Raw genomic sequence first — 20,833 nt, 5'->3', positions numbered from 1 at the left:
GAACATTTCCAACAGAACTCTTTTCTCATTTATTCAGGATTTTTCTTATTGAAGTTTGGAATAGCAGTAACTCTTTTTTCCTTCAGGATCACACTCTTATATTGAACAAAAAGTCCAATAAAACCCCCAGATCACTACTGTATAGTTATATGACTGCACATATTACAGTGTAAATAACAAATGGCTTTGTATCTCCAGCTGTGATGAAGTGAAGAGCATGCCAGATTTGGAGGCAGAGAACTTTTTGTTTGGATCTTGTTTCTGCTACTTTCTATCTGGGTGATCTTGGGCCAGTAACTTAACTTCTCGGTACTTAGGTTTGGATTTGATGATCTCTGTGGTCACTTCTTATGCCAGATCTATAGTCCTACAAGTTTTTTTTTTTACAAGAACTATTTTCTATGACTTTATCTAAGTCATTATCAAAATATTTAGCAAAACAGTTCCAAAGACAAATCTTTGAAGCACTTCATTAGAGACCTCCACTCAAGGTGACAATGTCCCTTTTAAAGACTACTCTTTGAATCTGGTCATTCAAATAGTTCCTTATCCATCTAACTAATGCAAATCTTACCCACAAGCATAACACTTAGTCGAGTGCTTTGCTGAAAGATAAATGTATTATTTTTACATTTCCCTCATATGTGACTCTTGATGCTAGTACCTTCTTTCTGTTGATTATCTCTAATTTATTATCTCTCTCTTTCCATCCATCCATCTCCCTATATCTTGTTTGTATGTAATTGTTTGTGTGTTTTCTCTCTTATTAGACTGTAAAGTCATTGAGAGCCAGGACTATCTTTTGCCTTTCTTTGTCTTTCCAGTATTTAGCACATTGCCTGCCACATAGTAGATGCTTAATACATGCTAATTGACTGACTGATGGACTAACTGATATATCAATCTGGCATGAATTGTGATTGTATATAGTAACTAAGGGTTTCTTTTTCTAAGTTCTCACAAAACATCCCTTTACTGATGTGTTCTACCATTTTTCTAGAAGTTAAGCTTACTGCTCTGTAGTTCACAAACAGCACCCTTTTCTGTTTTGTAAAAACTGGAATAGTATTTTTCTTTGTCCTTATTCTCCAAGATCTTTCAAAAAGCTACCAGTAACACCTTAGGAATTACAAATTTACCCTTTCAAAACCATAGTTGCAAATGACATAGTTTTGATAACATCTTAGTCATACATTTCAATAAGCTATCATTTTGTATACCTAGCTTCATAGAATATCATGTTTGAAAGACAAGGCAAGGCAGCTGGAGGGGAAAAAAAGCTTCTTCTGGAATTCTGGTGATTAAAAAAGAAGCTGAAAATACAGATTCCAAACCTCAGAGGGATACTTTATTCATCTTTCTAGACCTCACTCAAGGGCTATTCTCAGCATTGTCTAATAGTCAGTTACTACTCTGCTTAACTAATTAAACATATAAAGCTGTTATTCTTTATGTTATCTTTTTGGAGGCATTGATAAAAATTTACAAAAACTTACTTATCCTATTGAACTTGTGGTATAGGAAAGTTTTCATACCAGGGTCATTTTTAAGCTAAAAAACAAATATTAATAAGTAGTTTAGTTGTGTCCAAGTCTACATGACCCCATAGACTTTTTGTCCATGGGGTTTTTTTGGCAAAGATACTGGAGTGGTTTGCTATTTCTCCATGTTACAGATGTGGAACTGAGGCAAATAGGGATCATATAGATAGTATCTGCAGTCATATTTGAACTCAGATCTTCCTCACTCCAATGCTTTATCTGCGGTACCACCTAGCTGTCCAGTACTAGTCAGTAAGAACTTAGATTTAGAGAAATCATCACAAAACAACTCTCTAAAAGTTATTCATATTTCAAGTTTCCTCTTAATTTATTGGCATATATTTTTTGTTTTCAGAGTGAAAAAAATGATTGGTTAGGGATAAAACTGTTTTGAAACTTAGACTCAATCTATTTTATACAGAACAGAAGCAAAAAAAATGTGGAAATTTGCTTTGAAATGCTTTCAGAATTGATCCTTAGAATCTTGTATTACTTGTAGTGGTAGTTAACTATTCTAAAGGTACAATATCAGATTATTGTTCATATTGGTGTATTAAATTGAAACTCCCTGATCGTATTTTTTCATTTTACACATCGTCAGAGCCTTGGACCCTAATCTCTTTCTTTGACTGACAGTAGCAGCCAGGGAAAGAACACTTGTATTGTTTGTGATAGTGGCATCTGTTCAACTTGATTCATTTGAGGGTATTTGCATATTCTTAAGTATTTCTTCTGAGAAGACCTAAATCCTTCTCAAGTGTTTGATGCATTTTTGAAATTCATTCATAAGGTATCTACATGCACTAATAGTTCTGTATAATATTGCTAGCATAATCTTGACAGATAAGGCTAGTTTTTTTAAACAAGGTATTCTTTGGGGATGACACATTACATTCTGACTTATTCTGCTGGGCAGAAATGTCAAGTACTTTGGCAAAAGGATGCTCGAATATTTTGATTAAATTAGTATTCCTCATTTGAGACAAGTTTTTCAACCATAATAAATGTACAAATTTTATTAAAAATCATTCAAAAGTGTTTATAGTATTGGATTTTTTACATCTTGAATTGCAAATGGAAGTAGTTGTTTACATTTTTGTTAAAGTCTGAGATGTTGTAATATATAGTACATTGTGTATAGATTGTTTTAATTGTTAAAAACTTGTCACGACACTACAATAAAATAAATATGAGTGCTGATGTTTTTCCTCCTAATTTTTATTATTTGCACTGGAAGCTTTTGAAAGCTAAATCAAAATACTATCATTTTTATTTCAAAGTTTACCTCTTGATAACTTTTCAGAAACAAACAGCAGGGTTATATGTAGTCTAAATCATTGCCTTTTCCTTTTTCTGCCCTCCTTAGGCTTTTCTTTCCCAGCCTGCCTTTTGATCCTCCATACGCTTCCCTTTGAGATTTTTGCTGCCTGCAATTCTATACTTGTTTCATTTGGAGATCAGAATTGTGACCATGCTTAGAATTCAATCAGAAATGGAGCCCTGGATGTAGCAATAACTTAGCTAACACCTTTTTAAAGTTACTGTTATATAGCACTTTGCTTGAAAGAACAGTGTTTCTAACTTCTGCTGGTTTAAGTAAGATACAGTTTGTCAAAAATTGTTCTTTTGGACTGTTAATTAAATAACATTAAACTGTATTATTATATTTCTCTTTCAGGAATCTCCCTCAGGACGTAGAAAAGCACTTGCTACTAGCAGCATCAATATGAAACAGTATGCAAGTCCTATGCCTACACAGACAGATGTCAAGTTAAAATTCAAGCCATTATCTAAAAAAGTTGTATCTGCCACTCTCCAGTTCTCGTTATCTTGCATTTTTCTTCGTGAAGGAAAAGCCACGTAAGTTATTTTTCCATTAAATATCTTGCTTTAAATTTTCTTTCAAAGGAAGTACTGGGTAGAGGACTGTTCTGTACTGGCTGGCTGGCTGTTGTCCTTTGTTCTCAAAGAGGAACAAAATTACATCACTATGATAAAGTTTCAGTGTGTCTGACTGTGGCTGATCAGACCAATACGAATTTAAAGTGCTCTGCCACAGATTGGGTACAATAGTCCATGTGAATATTTGGGGTAGATACTCTAAATTTGTGCATCCTACATTTCCTTTGAGCTGTTTCAATTCTGCTTTGTTCATAGAGCACAGCATCTTCTCTGATATGGGCATGCCATGCTGAGCGGTCCTGTGCCACTGTCTCCCATGTCACACAATCAATTCCAAAGTTCTTGAGAGTGTTTTTGTATCGCCTTTTCTGACTACCATGTGATTGCCAACCCCATGCGAGTTCTCCATAAAATAGTGTTTTTGGCAAGCGTACATTTTGCATTCAAGCAATGTGGCTAGCCCATTGGAGTTGCACTCTCTGAAGCATTGTTTGAATGCTTGGCAGTTCAGCTCGAGCAAGGACTTCAGTGTCTGGTACCTTATCCTGCCAGGTGATCCTCAGAATCTTCCTAAGACAGTTCAAATGGAAGAAATTCAGTTTCTTGGCATGGGGCTGGTAGATTGCCAGTGTTTCACAGGCATATGACAATGAGGTGAGCACAACTTCTGTTCTACGCCATCAATAGTTGAGAACATGCTTCATCATGCCATTCATTCTCATCAAACTTTGAGAATCTTTTTTTTTTATATATATATATTTTTTTATTTAACTTTTAACATTTATTTTCACAAAGTTTTGGGTTACAAATTTTCTCCCCTTTTATCCCCTCCCCCCCCAAACCCAAGCATTCTAATTGCCCCTGTGACCAGTCTGCTCTCTCTTCTATCCTCCCTCTCTGCCCTTGTCTCCGTCTTCTCTTTTGTCCTGTAGGGCCAGATAGCTTTCTTTACCCCTTAACCTGTATTTCTTATTTCCTAGTGGTAAGAACATTACAGTTGATCCTAACACTTTGAGTTCCAACTTCTTTAGCTCCCTCCCTCTCCACCCCTTCCCTTTGGAGGACAAGCGATTCAATATAGGCCAAATCTGTTTAGTTTTGCAAATGATTTCCATACTAGTTGTGTTGTATAGGACTAACTATATTTCCCTCCATCCTATCCTGTCCCCCATTACTTCTATTCTCTTATGATCCTTTCCCTCCCCATGAGTGTCGACCTCGGATTGCATTCTCCTCCCCATGCCCTCCCCTCTATCCTCCCCCCCACCCTGCTTGTGCCCTTGTCCCCCACTCTCCTGTATTGTGAGATAGATTTTCCTATCAAAATGAGTGTGCATTTTGTTCTTTCCTTTAGTGGAATGTGATGAGAGTAGACCTCATCTTTTTCTCTTGCCTCCCCTCTTTATCCCTCCACTAATAAGTCTTTGCTTGCCTCTTTTATGAGAGATAATTTGCCCCATTCAATTTCTCCCTTTCTCCTCCCAATATTTCTCTCTCACTGCTTGATTTCATTTTTTTTTTTAAGATGTGATTCCATCCTCTTCAATTCACTCTGTGCACTCTGTCTCTATGTATGTGTGCATGTGTGCATGTGTGTGTGTGTAATCCCACCCAGTACCCAGATACTGAAATGTTTCAAGAGTTACAAATATTGTCTTTCCATGTAGGAATGTAAACAGTTCAACTTTAGTAAGTCCCTTATGACTTCTCTTTGCTGTTCACCTTTTCATGGTTCTCTTCATTCTTGTGTTTGAAAGTCAAATTTTCTTTTCAGCTCCGGTCTTTTCATCAAGAATGCTTGAAAATCCTCTATTTCATTGAAAGACCATTTTTTCCCCTGAAGTATTATACTCAGTTTTGCTGGGTAGGTGATTCTTGGTTTTAGTCCTAGTTCCTTTGACTTCTGGAATATCCTATTCCATGCCCTTCGATCCCTTAATGTAGAGGGTGCTAGATCTTGTGTTATCCTGATTGTATTTCCACAATACTTGAATTGTTTCTTTCTAACTGCTTGCAATATTTTCTCTTTGACCTGGGAATTCTGGAATTTGGCCACAATGTTCCTAGGAGTTTCTCTTTTTGGATCTCTTTCATGCGGTGTTCTGTGGATTCCTTGAATATTTATTTTGCCCTCTGGTTCTAGAATCTCAGGGCAGTTTTCCTTGATAATTTCATGGAAGATGATGTCTAGGCTCTTCTTTTGATCATGGTTTTCAGGTAGTCCCAGAATTTTTACATTGTCTCTCCTGAATCTATTTTCCAGGTCAGTTGTTTTTCCAATAAGATATTTCACATTATCTTCCATTTTTCCAATCTTCTCGCTATGTTCTGTGATATCTGTCTTTCTCATAAAGTCCTTAGCGTCCATCTGTGCCATTCTAGTTTTGAAAGAACTATTTTCTTCAGTGAGCTTTTGAATCTCCTTTTCCATTTGGCTAATTCTGCTTTTGAAAGCATTCTTCTCCTCATTGGCTTTTTGAACCTCTTTTGCCAATTGAGTTAGGCTAGTTTTCAAGGTGTTAATTTCTTCAACATTTTTTTGGTTCTCCTTTAGCAGGGAGCTGATCTGCTTTTCATGCTTCTCTTTCATCCCTCTCATTTCTCTTCCCAGTTTTTCCTCCACCTCTCTAACTTGATTTTCAAAATTGTTTTTGAGCTCTTCCGTGGCCTGAGCCCATTGGGTGGGCTGGGATACAGAATCCTTGATTTCTGTGTCTTTGTCTGATGGTAAGCATTGTTCTTCCTCATCAGAAAGGAAGGGAGGAAATGTCTGTTCTCCAAGAAAGTAGCCATCAATAGTTTTATTTCTTTTCCCTTTTCTGGGCATTCTCCCCAGCCAGTGACTTGACCTCTGAATATTCTCCTCACACCCACCTCACCTCCTGGTCTTCCCAGCCAGCGTTTGGGGACTGAGATTCAAATGCTGCTTCCCGCCTTAGGGCTTTTGGCAGGGGCAGGACTGCTATTCAGTGTGAGAATTAAGTTCAGATGGTCAGGTCAGGGCAGGGCCGCCTCTCAGGCTCAGTTCCCTCAGGGGGTTTATGTACAGACCTTCCACAATGGATCCAGGCTCCCGCCCGCTTGGGGAGCCCCTGTCTGCAACCACCTCTCAGCTTCTATCTCCCGGGGGGGCCCGAGCCATGGGGGCACCCCACTCCCCTCTCGACCCGCCAAAGAGACCCTCTCACTGACCCCCGTCACCTGTGGGTGGAGGGGCTTGTGCCGCCGCTGGAGATCCCATCCCTGAAGCCTGCTCAGATCTGTACCTCTCGGAGCCGCGGCTGCCGCAGGTCTGGGCTGGGCTCCATGTCTGCAGCGCGACGGACCTTTTGTGAGAGGTTTGCAGGTCCCTCTGTGAGTGGAGAGACCCGCGTGGCCGCTGGAGATCCCGTCCCCGTAGCCTGCTCGGATCTTTTCCTCACGGTGTCGCGGCTGCTGCAGGGCTGCACTCAGCTCCCAGTCCCGGCACCCAGTCCGCAGCACGAAGGACCCCCCGCGAGAGGTTTGCAGGTCTCTCTGGAACAGAAATCTCCCTCGCTCCAATATTCCGTGGCCTCTGGGTGCAGAATTCACCATGAGTTGATCCCCTCTAGCCGATCTGTGGGTTGTGGGTTTGGAGCTATGTGTATGTGCGTCTTTCTACTCCGCCATCTTGGCTCCGCCCCCCCAAACTTTGAGAATCTTAATGAAATGAACTTTTTGTTATAACTGTAGTCACTTATTTCAGAAAATGAGCAATAATACAAAAGTGAACATAAGTGGCATTAAATTTTTAAAAATCACATTCTAAGGTGCCATTTGTGTTCTGTTCCCTTCAGGATCATTTTGTATTTTGTATACATCTCATAGCCCACCTTCTCCAAGAGGCCATTCCTAGCCCTTTCAGCTGCTAGTGCCATCCCCATTCAGATTACCTTCCATCTATTTTGTATACTTTTTGGTTTTTGAAGTTCCGTACACATTTAACTCATTTGATTCAAACAAAAGGTAATATAATCAAAAGAAAAAGAAAATAATTTGGTTTTTTTTTTTGGTAAATATTCCCAGTTCCATGAATTGATTCTTGTGTAGAATGGTTTCATACCTCCTCAGCTTTCTCATCCTTTCCTCCAAACTCACTTCAAGACTGTCACTACTGTAATATGAAATTAGCAGCATGGGCGCTTTAGTCTCCAGTGCAGATTGTAATCCATTCATACCTCATCTACTTTGTGTCTTTTCCAAATCTAAATTTGTCAGTGAATTCACTTGGTACCCATATGTGACTCTTTAGACAGTTCTCCCTTCCCCTCCTGATTAGAGTTGCTTCCTATTCCTTCTGTAATAATTTTATTCAAAGGGATGCTGTCTTTTCTCTGAAAGGAAATACAGCATCCCAAACTGAATAGTCTTTTTTTAACCAACATTTTCTTCACAGTGGGAGGATTATACGTCCATCAATGCCAGGCCTAGGGGCCTGTGTGGGCTACCCGAGTCTTTCTTACCTCACCTCCGAGGTCTTCGGTTGGCCAAAACCGGATGCACGTATGAGAGAAAGGACGTTCCAGAGTCGAACAAGGGTTGAGCTTTATTTCAGGGTCTGGGTTACAAGTGCAGGGGGGTCTTCCTTAGGAGGAAGAGGGGGAGATTTCCTAAGGAGGCTAAGCTTAAGGGATTGGAAGTAGAAGTACAAGCGGGGAGAGAGGGGGAGGGGAGAGAGGAAAGAAGAAAGCAGAGCCTACCGTCCTCTTGGCTCCTCACGTGCTAAGAGAAGCTTTCAGGCTTCCTCAATCCTACTTAACCTTCAGCCACACAGTTTGCATCTCAATACCGTGCTGTTAGGTAACTAGGTGTGCTCCAATCCGGGACAATCTCCAGGGCAGGGAGACTCCACCCATCACGTATCTCCCGGGGAGAGGCGGAAATACCTGACCTAGCCGAGCTAGCTCAGTCTGACCTTCTCGAATCCCCGCTGTTCATGGAGGGCCTCGTAAGACTCTAAGATTTAGAAGTCCCACTTTTACCCGCCCGAGACCGTCCACACGGAATTGAGCTTCCAATCCCAACACATCAACATATGAAAAATTTAAGAAGCAAGTTAGTGTAGGAGCTAGAAGTAGGGCTTATGATCTGGGCAGCAATGCCATTTCCAAGACTCTGGGGTTCCTCCTCTATTAAAATGTAAAACTTGCCTTTCATTTGTATCTCCAGCACTTAGTATAATGCTTGGCACATATTAATGCTTAATAAATGCTCTTCTTCCTTTTTTCCTTCCTTCCTCCCTCATTCCTTTCTCCTTCCCTTTCTCCCTTCCTGGTTCTCCCTGCCCCTTCCTTCCTTGTTCCCTCTCTCCCTTCCTTTTTTCATTCTGAATAGTTTTCATAGTTCTGCTTGCTTCCCTTTGCATCAGTTTATGTCTTTTGATACTTTTCTGTATTCTTCATAGTCATCATTTCTTATAGCACAGTAATATTCTGTTATACTCATATAGCATAATTTGTTTAGCAGTTTTCCAGTAGATGGGCATCAATCTCCATGGTTTCCATTTTTCAATACTGTAGAAAAGTAGTATTATAAATATTTTGATGTCTGTGGAGACTAAAAAGTCAACGACCCCCTTGGTGAGCTTAGCTGATGCGTCTTTGGGTTAAAGAGTATAGACATTTTAGTCTCTTAGAACAATTCTAAATTGCTTTCTAGAATAATTGGACTGATTCATAGCTCCACAAACAATATATTAGTACACTTCATCTAAACCCGGTCAAACATTGACTCTTTCCATCTTTTTTAAGAAAACTTTTCCAGTTGGCTGAATTTGAGGTGAAACTTAGGTTGTTTTGTTTTTCATTTCTCTTTTATTAATTTGGAGTGTTCTTAAATATGGTTGTTAATATTGTGCGCTTCCAAGAATCTTGGAATGGGGCAGCTAGGTGGTACAGTGGATAGAACACCAGTGCAGGAGTCAGGAGGACCTGAATTCAAATCTCACCTCAGACACTTGACCTTGGGCAAGTCACTTAATCCCAATCGCCTCATCCTGGGTCATCTCCAGTCATCTGGTCACTGAATTCAGATGGCTCTGGAGGAGAAGTGAGGCTAGTGACCTGCATAGCCCTCCCTCACTCAAAATGAAGTCAAGTGCAAGTCATGTCATTATTTCTTTGATGGCATGGGCTTCTTTGGCAGTGAAGGACAAACACACATGTGTCTAGTTATTTACATGTTGTCTTAAATGTATGTTGCTTGAAGACAGGAACTGTTTTTTTGCCTTTATATCCCTACCACTTAGCAAAGTGCCTGGCACAGAATAAGCGCTTAATGAATTCTTGTTGTTTGACTGATATGAAAAGGCCTTATATAAAAAAAGCTTATGAATAAAAAGGACAGATGCATAAGAGAGGAACTTTTAATGATTTCTTGCCCTTTGGCTGAATTTTCCTAGAATTTTATATTTAGTCAAGAAGCATTTATTAAGTGCTGTGTGCCAGACACCGTTTTGGATGCTAGGGATACATTAATAGGAGGTAGAAGCCAGAAGTGGATTGATCAATGCATGGTAAATAAATAAATTGTTCAATATCATTGCTATCCTAAAGCATTAATTAAGCGATTGTATGTGGTCCGGCAAAATTGTACAAAATCCCATGCCTCTAGGAGATTGAAATTTAAGACAGGCAAAGTAATATGGACACACACACCTAGAACACATAGATGACAGAAAAAGAACATTGAAGATAGTTGCATCTTATATGTGGGATAACAGTACATGATCTTTTAGGATTTCACTATAAGATTAATTATATAACTAATTATATAACTGGGGTGAGAGCACAATGAGAGTAAGAATGAAATTTCCAACTGTACTTGAAAAAGCAAGAAGAAAAATACTACTGTCTTTCAAAGCAAATTTGCATGTATTGGGTAGAGTGGAAATGAGAATAGTTACTGTTTATATTACTGCCTAGATCTAATTTCAAATTCATCACATTTTGAGATTTGGTGCCAATTTACATAGCAATAAATGATTCAGTTAAAAACAACAAGTGAAGATAATTGACGGTAGTGATTCTCTCTTTAGGAAAGTTGAGAGCCAGTTTAGTGAGATGAAATGATTGCCTAGAGAGGTACAATTAAGGAATCCTTAGTAATCCATCCTAGAATACTAAGTCAGAGCCCCAAACTAATTTCTCATCTAGCTCGACTATTTTAGAGTTTCTCTTACTTCTCTACTGTTCCCCAGGAATCTCATGAAAAGAGCTAACCTCCTCATCCTGTAACCTCACTAGCTTTGATAACTGTACTTCATTACTAGCCTCTACCTCACCGATTGGAGGTTAGAGCCAGTGAACTCCAAGTCAGACATCTCCTCATTTGTCACCTGGCAGCCCTACTTTGGGACTTTTTCATCAGGCACCTGAGGAAGGGGCCTTTTCCCCAACCCCTACTTTCGAGCTTCATTTTGTGTTTTGTCTTCCCATATTAAATTGTATCTTCCTCCAGATCAGGGACTGCCTTTCTTTTTCAGTATTTGTATCCCCAGTGTCTAGCACAATAACACAGTGCCTGTCATGTGTTGTTGTTCAGTTGTTTCAGACATACAACTCTTTGTGATCCAATTTGTAGTTTTCTTGGCAAAGATGATGAAATCATTAGCCATTTCCTTCTCCAATTCATTTTATAGATGAGAAAACTGAGGCAAACAAGGTTAAGTGCTTTGTCCAGGGTCACACAGCTAGTAAGTGTCTGAGGCTACATTTGAACTTGGGAAGATGTTTTCCTGACTCTAGGCCTAGAACTGTTATCTACTGAGCTGCTTGTCTATCATAATAGTAGGTGCTTAATAAATATTTATTGACAATTATTGACTCAAAGTAAGAACATTATTGAGTAAGAACCTTTCTGATTCAGAACCTGAAATTGCAAGTAAAAAAAAAAATAAAAATAAAGGAAAGCAAATTTAAGAAGGGATAACACAACATTAACAGAAAACCCTTTGATTAAAATGTCTTTGTTGCTACAGAAAGTAAAGATTAGTCAATAACATATTCAGAAGCCTAGATGATAGAAAATTCAGTCAAATCAGATGGCTTGTCCTAATGAACCTAGACTTACTCACTTTCAATTTAAAAAATAAACACATTTAGTAGCTCCTTCCTGCTCCTCACATCATCCACTTTCAGAATGTTCAAGTATAATGGTAATAAAAAGGAGGAGTGGCATATAAGATGCATGTTGCTTCAACAGAAAAGCAAAAAGATTGTGCATATGTCGAGGGAAGTGATTGAAGCTTAACTTCCTGAAAATCTGCAAAACAGCAGGGTAGAATAAGATCCATAATTACTGGCTCAGAATCTCCATAGTTGTATATGGAGTATTACCAAAGCACCTTACCAGCTTCATCCTGGAAAAAATGTCATCTAACCTTTCCTAACAGAAGGCGTGGCATATCTATTACTGACAAATGAAAATAACAGTGACTTTTCCAAATATAGCACAATTGTTTGTTTACACACTTTATGCAAAGCATTCCCAACTTGTTATCATTTTTAAAAATCAACAATTAATGCAGTGAAAAGAGCAGATTCTGGAGTCAGAGGACCTGTATTCACATCCCATCTCTGAAGCTAACTATCTCTGTCACCTCTGTAGATACTTAGCCTTAGATTTCTCATCTTTTTAGTGACTGAGTTGGACTAAGTGGTCGTTGAAGTCCTTTCTGGTTCTCCCCCATGACCCTATATATATTCCTGTGACCCATGAAGATAACATCAAGGAAAAGGAATGTTCTAAAAAATCTTAGGGTTGTGTATTAAAGTGCAGCTTATATAGAATCAGAAATTATTGGGGAGGGAAACACTCAAAAGCACCATAACCTTTGTATTCTCTTTACTGATTATCATATACTTTCCTTCAAGTTAGTTCCAACCCTCCTTGTTTATTTATAAGCTACAGATAAATAAAGTAGAACTGAGAGGTAGTGATAATACTATAGTATTTGATATTCATAGGGAAATGACTTTCTACTTAAAACATATTGCCAACACAATAATGACAAGAACAGTTGGTATAAAACTTTTGGTATTCTTCAGAGAAATAGTTTTACCCCATTATGATTTTGCTTAGTCTTAACATTCACCATAATCTCTCCTAATTAGAATGACTTCTGAGAGAGTCAAATCTTCTATTGTTTTTGGACTTCTTTGCATTTTTCTGTATAATACCTTTCTGCCCCAAGAGCTACACCATTAGGAAGTCTCATTGCATTAATTGCAAAATTAAATGAACCTTAGCATTCATATTGGATCCTCTAACAGGAGGGCAGAATCATGAGCTCCAAAACCTCCATGTAAGAAGAGAGCCTTGCACATTTTTCTCCCGATTTTCCATCAGCTGCACTGCTTTTGGATTTATTTGGAGTCCTCCATCATTCTCTTTGTGCCCTACACTATTTAGTTTCCTCTTATATGTTGCCTTTCCCTGTTAAAAGGTAAGTTCTTTGAGGATAGGGACTGTCTTTTTATTTGTACCCCCATAATTTAACACAGGGCATGGCATATAGTTAATGTCTGACAAACCAGAACATTTTATTAATCACTTGATGCACATGGATAACAACATTAAGCTGTATAGCTCCACCAAAATCACATTAAACAGCTCCCTTACTTTGTTTAGTCTTTCTGTAGTGATATAAAATATCACTTGGTGTAAAATTCATAATATTCTCTCTATATTTTTTAAAAAAAGATTTAAGACTTCAAAATTGAATGTGGAGAACATGTTAAGCCAGTGGATGAAGCAATACTTAGGAATACTTTGGTGTTCTTCAGGAGAGACATATCAAGTATAAGGATATTAAAGAGAAGGTTGTGGTCTGATATGTCAAGAGATTTATTAGTATCCTGGAATCAAAGCTGTATTAGAAGAATACATTTAAAACAATTAACACCCATGAAATATCAGTCCCGATGCACTTTCAGAACTGTAAAATTGACCATAACAAATTTGGAAAAGTATCCAAATAAAAGTTCATACACCATTGTTGTTCTTGTTAACAATAACTAGCATTTACATGGTGCTTTAAGGTTTCCAAAGTGTTTAACAACCCTGTAAGGTCAGTGCTTTTGTTTCACAATTTGCAGATGAGGAAACTGAGACGGAAAGGAAGAGAGAAGGTAAACAAGCATTTATTTAGTACCTACAATGTGCCAAGCACTGTACTAAATGCTTTACAACTATTATTTTCTCATATGATCCTCAGAGCAACCCTGAGGGGAGGTACTTTTATGATCTTCATTTTAGAATTGAGGAAACGGAAAAGTTAAGTGAACTGCCCTGGTCACACAGCTAGTAACTACCCAAAGCTGGATTCAAACTCAGGTCTTCCTACCTCCAAGTCCTGTGCTCAGTCCAGGCACCACCTAGTTGCTTATCACAGGTCCTTTCAACATTGGACCTCTATTGAAAGGTTAGTAGTTACTCCATGAAATGATCAAGACTTGATAGGTAATCACAGAACACATGATAAGTGGAAAACATACAGAAACACTTTAGGGACAAGAATATATCACTTCAGTGAGTAATAGTAAAGACTGCCAACCAGTGTATTTTATTGGATTTTTCCTTTATAAGCAAAAGTTATTTACTTCTAGATGGAGTGTATGAAATAAGGTCCAAAAATTGAATCCAAAGGCTCTCTATGGATAACATCCACATGAATTTAGTCAGGAACATGTTAAAAGGAAAAGAACAAATGACTGAGTTGGTTGGAGAAAAGAGTGATTTAGAATGGCAATTCAGGACCAGGTTTTGTTACCAGAAATTAAAGAAGGTACCCACTCAGTAATCAGTGTTGATTATATAAAGAAACAGTAGAATCAGCAATGTATCAGTATTTAACAAGTGTTGGATACCTAGCAAAGCATGAACTGCTGACAGAATTCTGCATCAGAAGCTTTCTGTCTTTCATAGACTAATAGCAACAAATTCCTGTACTACAAGCATAAATCTCAAAATATCTGGGAGAATATAACCAATAAACTATGCTAAAACTGGACCACCATTACAGACTGAACTGTTGCCACAGTCTGCTAGACATAATATTTATGCATAAAAATTTAAGAACAATGTTTTTAGACTTCTGGTGGCAGAGCCACGACAATAGAATAGAGGAAGCACTCAGTCAAGCTCTCCCAACATTCCCTTATAAGGAACTTTAAAATGACACTTCAAATTGAATTCTGGAGTGATAGACCCAACAGAAAGTCAAGGTGAGACATTCCTAGAGCCCAAGACAGTTTAGGAGGTCAGAAAGAAAGATCTGTGACATGGGGGTGGAGGGCAGGCCTGGACCCCATGTTGTGAAATACCACATTGGGCATGAGTGTTCAGGGAAGACTAGTACCTCTGGTGTGAGGGCTGCCATGCCCTTTTCAGGGCTGCTTTCCACCTTTGGGTTCCACCTGATTCACCCAACTCTCACCTGTGGTTCCAAGAAGCTGTAAGTGGCTGTAGTGGCCATACCCTAATAAAGCTTTTTGACAATCTAAAGCAGATTGAGTGTAACTGAGGGGAGTCTCAGACCTGTTGGTGAGTTAGGGAGGTGTCTACCTGAAGCATGTAAGACTTCCCTTGGCAGATGAATGGGCATATGAGAACATTTTATTCCAGTGACCATGAGGGCAGCTGAAGCAGGCACTATGGAGTGCTTAGAGCTTGGTTAGGCATCAAAGATGCCAAGGCCTCCACTGCATTCCATGCCATCATCAGTCATTTTGACTTTTGTCTTGCCACTGGAGTCTGATGATTCTGAAGGAGAGAATGAGACCTCCAACTTCTTGAAGCTTAAATCCAAGTTGTGCACAAATCAAAAGATATTATCTATACCAAGAGTGGAGAATCTGTGACCTCGAGGCCACAGATGGCCCTCTAGGTCCTCAAGTGTGACCCTTTGATTGAATCCAGTTTTCATAGAACAAATCCCCTTAATGAAAGGATTTGTTCCAAAAAACTTGGACTCAGTCAAAAGACTGCACCCCAGGACCTAGAAGGCCACCTGTGGCTCAAGGCCACAGGAACCTACCCCTGACCTATACCATGAAAAGACAATGAATGGTTTGGTAAAAGAGGTACAAAAATAACTAAGAAAATAACACCTTGAAAAATAAAATTGGCCAAATGGAAGAAGAGGTACAAAAATTCACTGATGAAAATAGCTACTACAAAGCAGAATTGGCCAAATGGAAAGAAAGGTACAAAAGCTCACTAAAGGAAATAATTTTTTTTTTAGTATTAGAATGGGCAAGTGGAAGCTAATGATTCCATGAGACATCAAGAAATAATAAAACAAAGTCAAACGAATGAAAAATTAGAAGAAAATATAAGACATCTTATAAGAAATATAACTGACCTGAAAAACAGATCTAGGAGAGATAATTTAGGAATTATTGGACTACCTGAAAGCCATACTCAAAGAAAGAGTCTACACGTTATATTTCGAGGAATTATCAAGGAAAACTGCCCTTATATCCTAGAACCAGAAGATAGAATAAAAATTAAAAGAATCCACTGATAATTACCTGATAGAAATTCCTAAATGAAAACTTCCAGGAAATTATAGCCAAATTTTGGAGTTCCTAGAGAACACTTCAAACAGTCAGAAAGAAACCATTCCAATACCATAGTGCCACAATCAGAATTACCCAAGACTTAGTGGCTACCATGTTAAAGGAGCAGAGGACTTGGAATATAATACAGACCAGCATTTCAAAATGTATACCAAAACAAGGTCAAAATGGTAAATAATTTTAGACATAAAAAGTGATATTATAAGAAAATTTGGGGAGCATAGAAAAAAGTACCTGCCAGATCTATAAATAAGGGGAAAGTTTTTAAACCAAACAAGAGATAGACAGGATTAAAGGAAATGGATAATTTTATTTACATGAAATTAAAAGACTTTTTGCACAAACAGAATTAATATAGCCAAAATTAGAAGGGAACCAGGAAATTGGGAAGAATTTTTAATAACAAATTTCTCTGATTAAGACCTCATTTCTCAAATATGTAGGGAACTGAGCCATATTTATAGAAATAAGAGCTATTCTTCATTTGATAATCAAAGGATATGAACAGGCAGTTTTCAGAAAAAATTGAAGTTATCAGTAGTGACTTGAAAAAATGCACTAAATCATTAGTAATTAGAGAAATGCAAATTAAAACAACTCTGAGATAGCACCTCACTCCTATCAGATTAACTAACATGGCAAAAAAAAGAAAAAGACACATGCTATTAGTGATAAGAAAAATTGGGATACTAATGCACTGTTGGAGTTGTGAACAATTCCATTCTGGAGAACAGTTTGAAACTACACCTAATAAAAGGCTAAAAATCTTTGTATATTCTTTGACCCAGCAATATCACTACTAAGTTGATCCCAAAGATATCAAAGAAAAGGAGAAAAGACTTAAATTATTTGTTTAAAAATACAAAATATTTCTATTATGTATAATATGCAATACAGTCCTATAGGTACATATATATGTATGTATGTACACATATATATACACATGTATATATGCATATACAAACATATACATGTATGTACTATATATATAGCATTTGTCCTCTTCAAAAATGAAGGACAAGCACAACCTGTGAGTAGACCGAGCTTCCTGAGTGGGAATTCAGCCAAGTTGGGTAACTTAGCTCATCCTTTCCTCCTTTCCAAAGGAAGGTTAATTCTGATGGCCAGAAGCTACCCGGTTAATTTGGGCTATACTGGCTACATCTTTTTTCTTTCTTCTTCCTTCCTTCCTTCCTTCCTTCCTTCCTTCCTTCCTTCCTTCCTTCCTTCCTTCCTTCCTTCCTTCCTTCCTTCCTCCCTCCCTCCCTCCCTCCCTCCCTCCTTTCTTTCTTTCTTTCTTTCTTTCTTTCTTTCTTTCTTTCTTTCTTTCTTTCTTTCTTTCTTTCTTTCTTTCTTTCTTTCTTTCTTTCTTTCTTTCTTTCTTTCTTTCTTTCTTTCTTTCTAGATGTTCCTATACCAAATTTTTATAATCTCCAAGCTATATGTAACAAAAAGTTTACAAAATGTAGAGATCTAGGAGAAACAATCAAAAGCATATGGAAACAGGATGAGGAGCATGTCAGTCAAATCAATCAATCATCCTTCTTTTGTTTTCTCTGGAACTGTAGCAATGATGTTCTCAGTGAATATCTAGATGAAGTATTAACATATATCCTTATGCTGTTAGCAATAAATGTGAAAGAGTAATAGAAGCACAGTCTGTCCTAGGTTCATTTATCTGAAGACCATCAAAAAATAACAAATGATAATTATACCTGAAACATAGAGCACTTTGTCCTTTACATACATTATCTCATTGGATTCTCATTACTATCCAGCAAGGTAGTTACTTACTATTTTGCCCTCAGTTTGTAGAAGAAACTGATGCCCAGAGAGGATCCTACCACATATAAGTGTATGAGGTATATTGCTTTCAGTTTTTTATGACATGAGGGTTCAACATTCTTTTAATTATGCAAAGCCTCTAGAAATATATACTATTCTTTTTCTAATTTTAGTGGTGCAAAGGAGGCAATATTTAGGACATTAGCTTGGAAGGATAGCATGGTAAAGGGAAAGTTTTTTTTTTTTAAGTCAATGGACAACTGAGCATGTATATATTATATATATATGTAGGCATCAGGGAATAATTAACTAATTAATGCTTATTTATTGGGATTGGAGTGCAAAGGAAGGAGGGATGGGTAAAAATAGGAGAGTTCCCATTTACTCTCACCCTCATGATCAAAACCTTAGAGCTAACTTTGATTATTCCCTCTCCTACACCTCCCACATCCAATCAGCAGCTAAATCCAATAAATTGTACTTCTACAACATTCCTTAATGTGCCCTTTTTATTTCTACTGTCTCCCCTCCATTTCAAATCCTCACTTCTATTACTATATTAGCCTTCTAACAGGTCTTTCATATGCTTTTTTCATTTACAATTTCATCCTTTATACTACTACCAGAATCATCTTTCTTACTTGTAGATCAGGTTATTTCTCTTCTGGTCAGACATTTACAGTAATTTCCTGTTACCTACCAAGCAGAATGCAAATTGTATTGCCTTACATTTAAGGCCCTCCACAATCTGACGTAACTCTGCCTTTACGATTTTATTGTTTTCATTCACAAATTTTATGTTCCAGTAAAACTGGACTGTTCTTTATTCTTAAAACTGACCTTATATTTTGCTACTTCTATTCCTTTCTTCATTCTATTTCCTATGCCTGAACTATCTCCCTTTCTACTCTTTTCATGTGAAATTCTTATCTTTTCATATAGTTCAGAGCCAAAAGAGTCCTTAAATATCACTTAGCACTACCACCTATTATTTTATAAATGAAGAAATTGAAATTTAACTTATATCCCTATTAAATGCCTTACCTGATCTCCAGATTACTAATGGCCCTTCCCAATATACCTCATATACCATTTCATAATTTTTTCATCCACTTATCCCTTCATAACTGTATATTACAGTTAACTGTATTTATGTCTTCACTAGACATGAGCTCCATGAGGTGCAAGATCCATGTCTTTCCTAAGCTTTTTATCTTCTTTCCTCATCATCTCCTACTTCCCATGCCCCATGCCTGAAACAATATATGACAAATGGTGATGTTTAATAAGTGTTCCCTGAAATAAGTAATCTTTACAACACTTTAAACAATCTGTTTTTTTTAAATTAGTGATTGGTATTTAATTTATTCATAAGTAGTTCTCCCAGTTATTCTTTTTTAATTCATAGGATAAGTGGTTTTTTAAAAACTGCTCAGTGATAATAGTTGGCATAATAGTTCTTTAAGGTTTGTAAAATGCTTTACAAATTTTATTGGACTTTATACTCATAATAACTCTGGCAGGAGACTCCTATTAATCAACTTCGTTTTCTCCATATGAAGAAACTGAGGTAGACAGAGATTAAATGCCCAGGATAACACAGCTAGTAAGTATATGAGGCCAGATAATCTATCATATTATGAAATTTTATTTCATTTCAGCATTGAGTCTTTGCAAAATACTCCAGCATTTTGTGAAAGAATTCTTTTTTTGTTTGTTTTTAAATTAGTTTTAGATTCAAAAAACCTGAGTTTCAGTTCCAGGTTTGCATATTCATTTTGCTAATTCATTAGTAATTTTTTTTGCCTCTTTTACCCAGCTGTTAATTCTCTCTTCATAATTTATTTCATTACTCCCATTTGTTTTCCCAGTTTTTCCTCTACTACTTTTAATTGATTTTGAAAATAATTTTTTAGCACTTCCAGGAATTCTTTTTGGGCCTTTGTCCAATTTGCATTTTTTTTAAAGCTTTCTTTGTAGCTGTTTTGACTTGATTGTCTTCTGAATTTGCATCTTGATTATCCTTGTCACTGCAGTAGCTTTTTATTGTCAGGTTCTTTTTGTTTTTAAATGTTTGCTCTTTTTTCCAACCTATATCTTGACTTTGAGTTTTATGTTAGCATTGGTCTCTGCTCATCTGGGGAAAGGGAGATGCTGTCTCAAGCTTCAAGCTTTTTGATGCTGCTTTCTGCACAACTAATTCTAGTGTGTTTGTAAGTGATCCAGGGAGGTATAGTCACTGCTCTCCTTGTCTGTACACTGGTCCTTCATTGGGTAGGCCCCCTGCTCCCTTACAACCACAAATACTATTGTTCCTTAGGGCCTTTGTTTCCTTACAACCACAAGTGCTAACCCAGGAGTGAATATGGACAATGGAGTTACCCAGTAGTGCTCAGTCCTGTGCCCAGTGGTAGCACAGGTATCCCTTTTATTCTTTTTTCTGACCACTTGGGCAGTCTCCTTGCTGTCCCTGAGCTGGAAGTTCCCCAAAGTCCTGTGGCTGCTATTGCAACCACTTCCAAGACCCGCAGCTAGTGTTGCCACGTTATGTGTTCTGAGCCAGCCTCTACCCCAGAATCACAAACCTCTCCTTCTGACCTTCTAAATTGACTTGGACTTCAGAATTTGATTTGAGGCATTATTTTAAAGTTTTGGGGTTTTGTTTGGAGGGAAACATTGGCAGAACTGGGCTGTAGTGCTTCCTCTACTCATCCATCTTGGCTCTGCTGCCAGTAGCATGGTCATGTAAGAATTATATCAGGAACACCAGAATCTAAAATGAGGTTAGGGGCATGATGAATGCTAAGGACAACCAAAAATGTTTTTTTTATCTTTATTGGTCATAAGAGAAAAACCAGCTTGATAAGACTGCTACTTAGGTTGCTAATAACAGATGGTGGTGAGTAATCTGAAATACTGAGCTCTTATTTTGCTTTTATTCTTATTTCAAAGGAAATGGTCTTTTGATTGGGGGAATAATATTAATGACATACTTTTCAAATT

General features: G+C 37.7%; 1 protein-coding gene across 16 annotated transcripts in view; it reads left to right on the top strand.

The window, feature by feature from the left end:
* The window catches only part of EHBP1 (EH domain binding protein 1), a 417,522-nt gene that overhangs the window by 178,852 nt on the left and 217,837 nt on the right, over positions 1-20,833 (top strand). For all 16 annotated transcript variants that reach the window (XM_072635440.1, XM_072635441.1, XM_072635433.1 and 13 more), the window contains exon 6: positions 3,220-3,401. In XM_072635440.1, coding sequence (XP_072491541.1) covers positions 3,220-3,401 — 182 coding nt within the window. The remainder of the gene's footprint in view (positions 1-3,219; positions 3,402-20,833) is intronic.

This window comes from Notamacropus eugenii, chromosome 1 (genome assembly GCF_028372415.1).
Source record: "Notamacropus eugenii isolate mMacEug1 chromosome 1, mMacEug1.pri_v2, whole genome shotgun sequence".
Taxonomy (NCBI): Eukaryota; Metazoa; Chordata; class Mammalia; order Diprotodontia; family Macropodidae; genus Notamacropus; species Notamacropus eugenii.
This window is presented reverse-complemented; position numbering and strand designations above follow the sequence as displayed.